The sequence below is a fragment of the Pseudonaja textilis genome, chromosome 7 (genome assembly GCF_049901715.1).
Source record: "Pseudonaja textilis isolate UNSWEBS1 chromosome 7, rPseTex1.2, whole genome shotgun sequence".
Classification (NCBI taxonomy): Eukaryota; Metazoa; Chordata; class Lepidosauria; order Squamata; family Elapidae; genus Pseudonaja; species Pseudonaja textilis.
The window spans coordinates 24,758,816-24,771,419 of record NC_141996.1 but is presented as its reverse complement, the minus strand read 5'-3'; the positions used below and the strand labels follow the sequence as shown (position 1 = coordinate 24,771,419).

At 38.4% G+C, this 12,604-nt stretch overlaps 1 protein-coding gene across 4 annotated transcripts in view; it reads right to left on the bottom strand.

The window, feature by feature from the left end:
- Positions 1-12,604, bottom strand: part of B4GALT4 (beta-1,4-galactosyltransferase 4) — a 34,574-nt gene that overhangs the window by 3,515 nt on the left and 18,455 nt on the right. For 3 of the 4 annotated variants that reach the window (XM_026708795.2, XM_087937261.1, XM_087937263.1), the window contains exons 2-5: positions 10,816-11,271; positions 8,103-8,335; positions 6,324-6,511; positions 1,206-1,328 (exon numbers count right to left, since the gene is read on the bottom strand). In XM_026708795.2, the coding sequence (XP_026564580.1) occupies positions 1,206-1,328; positions 6,324-6,511; positions 8,103-8,335; positions 10,816-11,080 (809 nt within the window). In that variant the 5' untranslated portion in view covers positions 11,081-11,271. Of the gene's footprint in view, positions 1-1,205; positions 1,329-6,323; positions 6,512-8,102; positions 8,336-10,815; positions 11,272-12,262; positions 12,357-12,604 lie in introns of those variants that run through there. The other variant, XM_087937262.1, reaches the window with a different exon arrangement.

Below are 12,604 nucleotides of genomic sequence, written 5' to 3'. Positions count from 1 at the left end.
GACTAAAGGTGGGTAATGGAAATGCCCTGATCTATTTCCAGTGTTCGCCAGACAAGTATCATCTAGATTCTAGAAGCATTGAGATAATTTTGGAAGTTATAATTTCAAAACACTACAAAGCACCAGATTAGGAGAGGCTGGTATCACAATTTATAGAATGAAAAACAGACCACAGCAAACAAAGCATTCTTGATTCTAGCATAGCACTTTTTAGCATTCCTTCTTTTAAAAATGAGGACTGCACTATCTGTTCCTCCGAATGCTAAGCATTTATCTTCTTGCAAAACCCATCTCTGTTGACCTTTAGGAAGAAAGACAAACAGAATGAACCAATTCTAAATGCTACATTTACTGACAGGCAGAGCCAACACAACCAGAAAAAGACATCAGAAATTTCTGATATGAACCTGAAAAGGATTTTATATAATTGCTATTCATTTTACTGGAACTCTACTCTATATTCCTTTGTTTTTTTTCAACTAGGTCTAGTGAGATCCTTCTGTTTGGGCCATCAGAGCTCAGCCAGCTCAGAAGCCTTGCACAACTGTTCTGAAGGCTGTCTTTCATTGTCTCCCCGTGAATAGTTCATGCTCATCAGAAGCACATGCACAAAAAGCCAGAGACTGTTTGAAGATTCCTCTCTTAATTGTACCGCTGGACCCTAAAGCAGATACACTGCAGTTGTATTGTTCTGCAAATAGCAACTATGGTAGTGTGCAGACAAGTACTAGAACAAGCCTAAGACATCAGCCTACAGTTACATCATAGGTTTCCATACATTGGCACAATTTTGAATGGTTTGATTATTGTTCATCTGTTGCTGAATTATTCCCACCTTGCACTAAGAGGGCAGCATTACTTTCATGCTGCTTCATGGAAGAAGATACCTGAAATAAGCCAAATACAGAGGGGTGATTAAAAAAACAAGTAACAAGAAAGTTGTTCGTGGTCATGCCAAGCAGTCTTAAGAAAATCATCTCATATAAGTGCAGCCAATCCTAGTCAGTGGAGTGGGCTTCCACATTTTAAAAAAGTCAAGACACACTTTCATATTTCTAATTAAGCTTCCTGCAATGCCAACTCTGGTCTCGGGTTTCCAGACTCTCTTAAGATAATTTGCCTTAACCAAATGTGAGTCATGCCACAAGAAAGATTCCCGTCACCCACAATCTGTGCCACCCACTTTGCATTTGACTGAAATGTACCTGATCCGGAGGTCATCGTCCTCTCCTCCCCAGCCCCAGTAGTTGTTTGAAAATCCATTCACCTTCAGAAATTGCTCCCTTGTCAGAGCAGTTACACCGCCAAAGTATCCTTGGTAACGCAACCTATGAGCACATATGCAGGGGCAGGAAAGTTATTTTTAAAAAATGGCATTTACATATTTATCAGAAACAGAAAGTTTGCACAATTCCAAGTTTTAAAACAAAGATAAAAAAGCATTAATATCCAGCAATACATTTTCCTAAGTTTTCCCAAGAAAGGTATGGCAAAGATTTTCGGCTGTTACTATCTCAACTAATACTGCACATTGATTTTGACAATGATGACAAGCCTCTTCACTACCCATTGGGATTATAATGACCCCATTTATTCTGTACTGGTGGATTAAACTCATATACTAAGCACCTGCATCTTATCTCCCTTTTATCTCCCTTTTGGGGGAATGTGGGGATCTGGGAATTCCCCAAATCAAACCTCTTGATTAATTCCATATGGTGTGAGATTTACATTCACTAAATCACAGGATCGAAGGGGTGATTTGTCTATTTGATTCACTTTATTCACTTCTGACTCCCTCTACCCTGAAAAAAAAGTTAATGTTATATATCTTGATTTATAATAATGGACGGTCCAATGGAGAATCATATAAATCAAGATATAAGCCTTATGCATCTTTACCTCCTTCAGTAGCAAGTACAGCAAAATGAAAATAAAGGAGTTGACACCAGTTGGGCTTTCTTCAGCAGATACTAATAAGTTTCTTCAGCAGATATAAATAAGTTAGCTTAATCCATTGTGGTAATGTACAGACCCTGTGGGACTGGTTCTGTTATAGTGAGGGTTCCTTTCCCAAAATGAAACATTCCTTTAAAACAAGGGTCCCCAACCCTCAGGCTGCAACCTGTTCGAAACCAGACCGCACGAGTGATGGGCAAACATGTATGCTTGTGCATGTGAAGCTCCACTTACGCGAATGGTGGGCCTTTGCGCTCACATACAAAGCTCCATTTGCACAAATGGAGCTTTGCAGATGAGCCCAAGTCCCCTCCACTTAAGCACCCTTAGCTTATGCAAATGAGCTTCATGCACAAGTGCAAGTGCCCACTGCTCATCTGAAGGGAGCTTCGCACACCGTCCTCTCACACCAATGGAGTTGTGCATGCATGTATGAGCCTACCATGTTAAGCTAAGCAACCATCTCATAAGAATTTTGTGGGACATTATAGACTGGGGTTGCCAACCTTTTGGACCTCAAGGACCACCAAACTCATAATTTTAAATCCCAGGGACCACTAACCAGTTCTGTGGGCATGGCCTAATGTGTGGGTGTGGCTTATTGTTCATGTGACTGGCTAGGCATGGCTTGTATTGAAATATTATAAATATTTATATAAATATGGAATTTTTTATTTTTTTAAATAGCAATTTTTACCCAAGATCAGGCAAAGCAGGCAGGCAGATTGAGTTGCTCACAGAATCATTCAGTGATCTATCTATCTATCATCAGCTAGCTCCGTCTCTCAAATTTGCTTGCCATGAGTCTCTACTGAATAATAGAACCTTCAGTTGTAAGGGATGTTCAGATGTGCTTAAAAGCAGAGCCGAAAATCTAAAGACTAGCTAGAAAGCAAGAAATCCAACCATTTCCTACATCCTAGTTAATCTAAATATCCCGGCACAGCAGAATAGATGATGGTCGGAAAAAGGAAAAATAGCAATTTAGCAGGCAAGTTTGCCAGGTAAGGAGTGAGTGGGCGCGAAGGGTTCCCACGGGCCATGTGGGCTGCGCAGCCTTGTGTTTCTGTGCAGCCTGGATTAATTGCTTTCGGGGGTTGCTCTGGGGGTGAAATTTCTCTGCGGCTCATCAAAATTTTCTCACGAATTGGCGACCGATGTTATAGACAACTGGTTGAGAAGATCCTTGAAACCCTTATCATATCCATAACTTTATGACAGGAGGTGGAAATGCTGCAAGGTTGACAACTATTCATCTTCTAGTACATGAGTGTTTATGAAGGGTGGTGATCATGATTAAACCATTTGATGAGTGCACCCATCAAAGTTCAAATACGTCTCTCATCAAATTGTTGCTTAACCCAAAAGATTCAAAAATTACAATTACAACCAAGTTGTTTAGAGCAGTGACAAATACTAGGTCGACCAGTAAGCAGCGTAATTTGTTCCATGGAACAGCTGATGAACCTATTTCAGCAAGCAACTAGGAGTTTTCTTAGCACCTTACTGTACAAAGTGAAACAAGGTATAAAATGTCAAACAAGACAGGGAGTGTGAGATCTGTCCATAATTCTGTTCTGGCCAATAGTTGCCAACCCGTGCTTTAAAAAAGAACTTTGTTTTTATTTTTTATTTTTTTAATCATATTAACTTTGGCCAACAAAAGAAAATGCATGTGGTGGGTCAAAATAAGGATTTATCTTCTCTGCGTCTAATTGTGGACATTTAAGTAAGTCTTGCTCAGTTCCATATTTCACAACATCCATGATTCTTCAGAATAACAAAGCTGATTACACTTTAGCAATGGAAAACAAAACTGGGCGACATTACCTTGTCTGTAATATGTATTATTTTAAAACAAAATGGGGCAAGTAAAAATGTAAGGCATACTTTTTTACAAACACCAGAATAGGGCAGTAGGTGGCAGCAACTTATCAGAAGACAGGAAGCTCAGATGGCCTGGCACTTTCCCCTCCTTTGCTAAAAAAAAGTTGCCATCTAAATTACATTGGCACTGTAGTTCAACCCTGAATCCCAGGTAGAAATACATGCTGTAAATGCTACCAAATAAAACCAGGAGAAAGAAAGTAGGTCTGTCCAATTTCTGTCACCTTCTAGAAAGTGGCTAATACTTAGTATCTAATTATGAAATCCAGAATAATTATTATTTTTTCCTTCAGGAATCCAGGGGTCAGCTGAGCTGCCCATCCAAAATTATATCAGTTTTGGAAAATTCATATTTAACTATTTGAAACAATCAAAAGTAATAATGTTAAAAATGTTGATGCCCATGCATAAGTTAGGAAGTCACATTCTGGAGATAACATGCTGAAAAAGACAGGCTCCAGGCTGGCAAAAGAGTGAGAGATGGCTGTACACTCTCCACTTATTTATTCAATCTAAACAGTGAAAATATTTAAAAGGAATTTGAAAGAAAACATGTGTTTTTAAAGTTGGCGGAAGATACATCAATGAAGAAGTGTGTTATGATGATGATATTAATTGGGGAGCTAAAAAAGCAAGGAACTAAGAGCTATAGTATTAAAAGTCAAGGACCACAATGAAAAAAATGGAACTAAAATTACAAAGTTCAGATAATAATGAGCCTTGTAATTGACAGTGGAAAGACATAATTGATAAATATCATAGCTTCTGCCTTTTAAGATCAACCATCAACAGTAAAGGAAAAAGTAGTCAAGAAATATACCAGTACCTCGCACTTGACAGAGCAGCCATGAAGATCTTGGAAAACATAATCAGATGTTCTAATGTGTGTATGTTTAACAAAGATGAGAACAGTGCAAGCATTTATTTTCCCTACAACACTGGGTAGAAGTGAAAATTTGACTTTTAAGAAGCAGGATAGAAAAAGCATTGATGCTTTTGATCTTTAGTTATAGAAAAGACTACTGAGAAAACATTACAGGCAAAAAAACAAACAAAAGGATCCAGAATTCACACTTGAGGGATGAATAACTAGGCTCAAATTGCCCTACTCAAGAGAAGGCTGTGAGGCTGGGAAAGGTGGAAGAAAAGAAAAGAGGACAACCAGAAACAACCTGGATAGACTTAACAGTGGTAATGGGGATGCCTTTGAATTGCTCAAGGGCCAAGTTAGAGACAGGTTATCTTATAAATATCTATATATGATTAAAAGTCCACATTGATTTGATGGTACAAAATTAATCATTGCAATTAGAAAAAGGAGATTCATTCCTAAGCTTAAAGGAAGTGTGGAATAGTGATTTTGGTAAAACTATAAAGGAGCCAACATGGCAGACAATATGGAAACTAAGTGGATTTACTTCTAATTCAAGGTAGGAGCCTCAGTGAAAGATTACACTTTGCTGGAATTTTACCTTGGTTAGATGACTATACATGTGTCATATTTATTCTTCCAAATGCTGTGGAAGATGTTTACAAAAGGAGTTTTTCATTTATGGAAGTCATGAGAAAATCATACTCTTCCACTTAAAATCCTTAGCATCTTCATTTTCTTCAAATATCTTCATTACTAAAAATGAATGTACTGGACTTATTTGATTGAAAGTAAATTAATTGTTTAATTATTATTATTAATTAAGTAAACTTATTGTTTACTTACGTATAACAGCTAAAATAATAATAGGTGAACAACAGAAAACCTTACACAAGCTAACAAATGAGATATGACTCATTAAGCCTTCTTCGAGTGCCATGCTAGAGAAGATTACAGATAAAGTCAGAAAACTGAAAGGAACCAAAATTTTTCCCATTTGGGCAGATTCCAGGCATTATCTTAAAACATCTACTTATCAGTAAGGCTTTTTATGTATTGTAAACATGAAGAGTTTTATTATTTATTTTTCTCTACTTGAAATTTTTTGCAAAAACTGTTTTTCCTCAATACATTAGGGATTTGTTATTCATTATATTCAAAAATACTATCCATAATATTACCTCTATAGTAAGATTATGGTAATATAATTTTGGAAGTCTGAAAGCAGTTTCCCCTTCCTCCACCTTTATGTTTCACAGATACTTTCTCCACCACCATTTTAAAAAACTTTGGACTTTGGATATCTCTTATCAAACCATTATCGAGGTTGCAGTTCTTCCTCTTATCTCTCAACATTATTCTTACAATCCATTAATTCAATATACAGTTCTGGGCATCTAAACATCTGCATGAAATTGGAAAATCCTCAGTTTAGGTCACTAATTTCTACATTGATTCAACTTGGATATGCTAATAATTCAGAGGACTAGAGGCAGGTTCTAAATTTAGCTGCAGCAAGATTTGTTACTTCAAAGCCAAACAAACCAGGGTCAAAAATATAACTCATAAATATATTAAATTACATAAAAGCACATATATTTCTTACCTGTAACCTGTGCTATTTCTCCCCACTACCAAGTGTTTTGGCTGACTGCCACATACATAAATGTTGAAGTCGTTCTCTGGCACCAAATCCACATCATGGAAAATAAAACAACCCCAGTTCTCTTCTTTCAGTGCTTCCAGGTATCCCACATTTAGAAGTTTTGCTCTGTTAAACTTGGCATTGCCAGCCTATAAACAATAAATATACACTAGTTTATTCTATCCACATCAAGCACTCTCACAATGTCCTTCAAAAGTCAATGCAATCAACACCCTGGCAAGGGTATAAAACCAAGACCTCTTATTTCTTCTGATTGCCTCGAACAAGAGCCAAGGCAGCTGGGCCGACTTCTATTTGACTCTTCCTCTCAAGTCTGCCAGAATATGTCCTTCAATCTGAGGTTGCAATGATTTAGTCAGATTGATCCTGATCCTGTTGCTCTTTTGTAAAGCCTTGAAGACATCACCAGGCATGAGGGTTGGAACATGTAGCATATAGTCCACGGCGTGGCTATGTAAATGGGGGGTTGTGGTTTTATATTGTTGACCAATTATACAGTATTATTATTTTTTTGGCTTTCGACTGCAGTTAGCTGCTGACAATCATCATGAAGAGATGGTGACCATATAAATCAAGGGTATCAAATTCAAGGAGCAGGGGCCAGATCTGGCCCGGCCCACATGCAGCCCTTCCAAGCTCCGTTTTGACTGGCAGAGGGTTGCATGAGGCTGTCGCAGCTGAAACAGTGCTTGGGTGACCATTTTTGCTGGCAGAGTGCTTGAACCACCATAGGGCCTCCCGACACGCGTGACATCGAGCTGGCCATGCCAATCCTGGTCACGCTCACCGAGGTCAAACACAACCCTGATGCACACCACATATGGTGATGAGAAATCAGATGTTCTAACTCTGGATTTTACTTTAAAGCATTTTTGAAACTGAACTAACAGCTCTTTGTTAATGAGAGATAACAGCCTCCAACAGCAACACATTAGCCATAAATACATTAATGAATAAATGTACAGCTTTATTGCTTCTCAGGCTGTAATGCCTTTGCTTTCATAGAATTAAAGACTGAGAACTTTTATTCAAGAAGAAAAAAGTCTCAGTCTTTAAAAAAAAAGTGAGCACAAGAAGTGATAGCTATAGCTTAAAAAGAAGTCAGATACGAAACCATGAGCAGGATGCAAACGGGCAATGAAGATAATATATATTTCAGGACCTGCAGTTAGAAAACAATAATACTCTACCAATGGTGCATAAACTTAATTTGCCACCTACTCTGTTTAATGTGTTTAATCTGCTTTAAGCTCTTAAAGCAAAAGACAAAATAAACTTAATACGGACACATACAAAGACATTTCAGGGCTGGTGACACTCTGGGTTGGTTTTGTAAATGGAGCTATAGAAATAATATTTTGACTTCCCAGAACCAATACATTACTAGTTAACTAAAAAAAAAAGTACACAGTTAAAAACAATAAGCAAAGGGCACCCAAAAATATCTCAGGGCATTAGTAGTACTCAGTTCTTGATTGAACAAACAGGGTCAGACCTAGTTAGTATTGGATGGGAGATCACCAGAAATAACCTCAGGTTAGTCTGGAAAGTCAAATAATGAAAAAATTAAATTACATTTTAAAAACCCATCACCAAAGAACGCAAACCATTTCCATACTATTGCCAAACAAACTGCCTGGACATGTCCATGAAGTCACCAGAAGTTACTCGATTTGAGGGAGACTTTTGCTTTTCTCAGTCTACTCTATATGGACTCACCTGGTGGATGACATAAAGGCCATAATCCAGCTGCTGTCTCTGCAAGAATGGATGAAGATTCTCCAACAGGTACAGCAGATGCTTCTCTCGATTGCGGTGTGGAATCAATATAGCCACCCGTTGCTGAGCTGTGCAATCTTTTGGCCTGTGGCGCCCTTTGGCTACCGAAGGATTCTCTTTTTGCAGCTCTTCCAGAGTGAGGGAAGCTCTGAAAGTCAGCTTGCTGGGGCCTCCTATAGGAAAAGGCAAGTCTGGTGTTCACAATTCTCACTACAGTAAACTTCAGAGCCCCTGACTGGGGATGATAGAACCACAGACTGTAAGGAGTGGGGAAGGGCTGGAGATCTTTTACTCTGATACTTTGCCGAATACTACTATCTGACAACTGGCTATTGAACCTCTGTCTAAACTTCTCCTGTGAAGGAAAGGTCGTTTGTTGCACTGTCGATCAGCTCCTGTGGTTATAGAATCATAAAAAGGATAAGGAAGAGGTCTGCCGTTCCCAGTTTTTTGAAATTCAGCTCCATTACAGTAAATGTAGGGATGGGATGCTACTGGTTCTGCTCAGCTCTATAGAACCGGTGGCTCTGAAGAGCAGCAGACATCAAACTGGTTCTGTGTTTGCTGCTGTTTGGCCCGCCTGCCCGCCCTGGCTCTTACCTGAACTTTATTTCCTGCTTTTTCAGCCTCAGTTGCTTTGCGCAGCACAGCTGAGGTTGAAAAAGCAGGGGAAAAGGGTGTTTTCAAACGCTGCGCACCTGTGTGCAGCGCTTATCAGCTGTCCGGGAGGCACAGCTTTCATTGTATTACATGCATGTACAGCGTATATGTAAGCACCGAACTGGTAATAACACTGGTTGAATCCCACCCCTGAGTAAATGCCATATAAACAATTGGCACTGCTGGTAAGCTATCCACGATTTTGCTGGGGACAGAATGGGGGAGGTAATGATTGGCTTTACATTTTTGCCAGAACTTGACTTCTTGGGTGCACAGTTTGCTAAGTAAATCATAGCACCATGGCTAATGGGTAGTGCTAAAAATATAAAACATGGTTTGCAAACCATAAATACTGAATTTACTGTAACACATGTCATTGTTTAAGTTGACCCATTGCACTGAACTTCAATCTTCTTTGTGCAATATCTTGCCCACTGCAGTCTTTTAAGAGTGAATGTCCTTCAATGGTTAAGGTACCCAACTTAGATCAGGAAGATGGGGTTTCGTCTTCTCATTTGACCATAAAGCACACTGACTTTAAGCCATTTCCACTCACTGAACTCACAGGGTTGTTTTTGAGAGGATAAATTATGAAAGATTTATGCACCGGGTTTTAGGGTCTTGGAATAAAGGTAAGCTGTAAATGGAAACTAACCACAGGCTCCCCAGTCAAGTGGAAGATGGACCACAGAGGCTTTTGCTCAGATACAGAGTGTGTGTCAATTAAAACTCCAGTTGGCCAACAATATTCTGGCAATAGTAACTCATACGATGATCATCATTTTGCTCAGCTGCTGCAACAGTGTATGTGAGTCAAGCAGCAAAAAATATAGCAGCCAGACTACTGGAAGAATGAGCAACACACATGTAACAGGCTAATGGTGATACTGCTACATACTTTGGTAAATGATTCCTGCGGGGTATTTGGCCCTGTTCCTTTTTGCATTTCACTAGCTGTTTAAATCTGGATTTTCCAACGGCTATGGATGCCATTCACATGCCTTTTTATGATTGAATTGTACTATTTTTATTGTTGCTGTATTTATGTCAATATGCTTTGTGGTTCATTGTCCTGAATCTTTCAGGATTGAGAAAGGCTACAAACATTGCTAAATAAATAAATAACTACAATATGATGTCCCACCCTATGTTCTTGGGGCTTTGGCTTCTTAATTCATACTATTATACTTAAAATAGGGCATACATTTAATTCCACACTAGCATTTTATGATTCAAATCCAAAAGAAAGAACTGCAAAAGCAACGGAATATGTGATGTTTACAATTTTTCATTAAAGCTGTATCCATACTTTGCTAAATTAGAATAGTAGTTGCTTTTTGATGAATCCCATCAATGGATTTTATTATTTGATATTATGTAGGATGTCCATTTGGAAGCTAACACATTGAAATAAATATTTTAAAAAAATATTTTTAGATTATGGAGGAAATATTGGAATTTCCTGACATTTTACAGGAAGTAATACAAATATTTTAAAAAATCTTATTATTTTGGGTCACATTAATGATGAAATTTAAGATCCAACAATAGCAGTTTTGCTATATGACCCAAGTATTTAAATAATCCTTAAAAACAGACCTGGGTGTTTTTCAATCCATCGGCAGACCCAGTCCAACTAGTGGTGTCATTGGCTTTGGGGACATGACATCGACATTTGGGCGGGGGAAGGCATCAGTATGGTAGCAGGGAAAGTGGCAGTGGGGTGGGGGGGGTAGTGGTGGCCCTCCACAAAACTCCCAGTTTTTTATGTGACCCCCTTCAGAAAATTAATTGCCCACCTCTGCTTAAGAGACTTTCTATCAGACACAGGAATATATTACTAGAAGACAGAAGATGACTAATCTGTTCAACAGAACAATTTTGGGATTTAGCATTTTCATCATAAAGACTAAACTTGGGGGGGGGGGATTAGCTCAAGGCCTTAACTTCCCCCCTTCTTCCCCCAGAAAGAATAAAATGTGAATTGACTTACGTAGATAAGGAGACAGAGAAGGACAGGGGGGTATTGCTGTGGGTAGTTTCTTGATAAGGATGGCCTTTGAATTCTCCTTTTGTTCCTCCTTAATAGTGGTTGGCTTCCTGAAACTTTCAACCATGCCTTTTTCTGCTGGAGTTTCATGTAAAATATCCACCCGGTAAGTAGAGGTAGCCCAGCCTATCAATAAGATGCAGAGGGTAATGAGCATCAATAGCTTGAGTTTGTAGGAGAAATGAAAGTTGGCAGGCCAAAAGCCCATGGCCCTTCATAGATTAGAAGCTTCTCTTTGGATACTTTTCTTGATGGAGTCCTGCTACAATGCAGGAAAGCAGGAAAATCAAATTAAAGAAAGATGTTGTATGATTTGCATTGTGTCACATTTCTTCTGGCTTTTGAACACATAAGATTCTAACCAAATAAGCAGTGGAAGTAAACTTCAAATGGAACGACCTGTACAGAATGAGACAGAAATAAAAGAAAAGGTTATAATGCAAAAAGCTTTGGGGTCCGCCACACACAAAATTAAAAGCAGAAATGGGTGCAAAATGTAATAACCTCTTCTGCAAAACAGACACATGTCAGAATAATGTTCCTTCTTATTCTAAATTTTCTTAGTTCATAGGTACAATATAGCATTCCTGAATCACTCATAAAAAGTTACAATTTACAAGAAGATGGAAAAAAAGAAAAGTATTTAGACTCTAGCTTCATGCATCAATTTATCCTAAAAAATAGTAATACATTTACCATAAAACATTGAATAAAACTAATTGTTTTTATTGTGTATGTATTTAATTCTAACATTTTGTCTCTTATATTTATTGGCTCTATGTTTTGTCAATAACTCCTTGTTTTTGCAATTTGAACCTTTATGCTCCAATTGCTCCTAAAAAGGAGCAGAAAATCCTGATGGTTTGCAAACTTTATATTTTCTTTTACATTTTTCAAAGGACCAACTTTCTGAGATGCAGTCTGAATGATCTGAACAATTCTATATTTTATTACTCTTTTGTCACTGAAAGGTAAAATGCATGTGACCAGGGGCAGGCTTCAAATTTCTTAACAACTGGTTCTGTGGCTGTGGCCTAATTTGTGGGTGTGGTTTAGTGGTCATGTGACTGGCTGGGCATGGCTTGTATGTAAATATTATTTTTATGTAAATATTGAATTTTTTATTAAAAAAGAGCAACTTTTACCGAAAATCAAGCAAAGCAGGCAGGCAGATTGAGTTGTTCACAGAATCACAGATTCACTTAGAGATCTATGATTTTGCAATCTACTACCTGAGTCTGCACTGAAAAATAGAAGCTTCAGTCCTAGAAGGTTCAGCTCTACTTTTAGATTAGCTAGAAAGCAGGAAATCTAACGATTTCCTGCTTTCTAGCTAATCTAAATCTCCTGGTACAGCAGAACATCTGATGTCGGGGGAATAGCAACTTACCAAAGGCAGGTAAGTTTGATGGTGCTCATGCCAGGTAAGGAGTGAGTGAGTGGGGAGGGGAGGGGAGGAGCCAGCCAGTAGCGTGATTTGCCGATTCTCCGAACTGGGAAGAATCATAACAACTGGCTCTATAGAACCAGTCTGACCAGGTAAAATCTCACCCCCGCATGTGACTATCTAAAAAGGGATTCTATCTTCTCCTTTCCTTTTTTAAATAAAATCAATAATGAAGTAGCACTATATAATTTCTTTTAATTTTTTAAAAAATGTATCAGGAAACAACACAGCACACCTAAATCCCATGTCTCTGTCACATCTGTATTAGCAGAAAGACTATCAGGT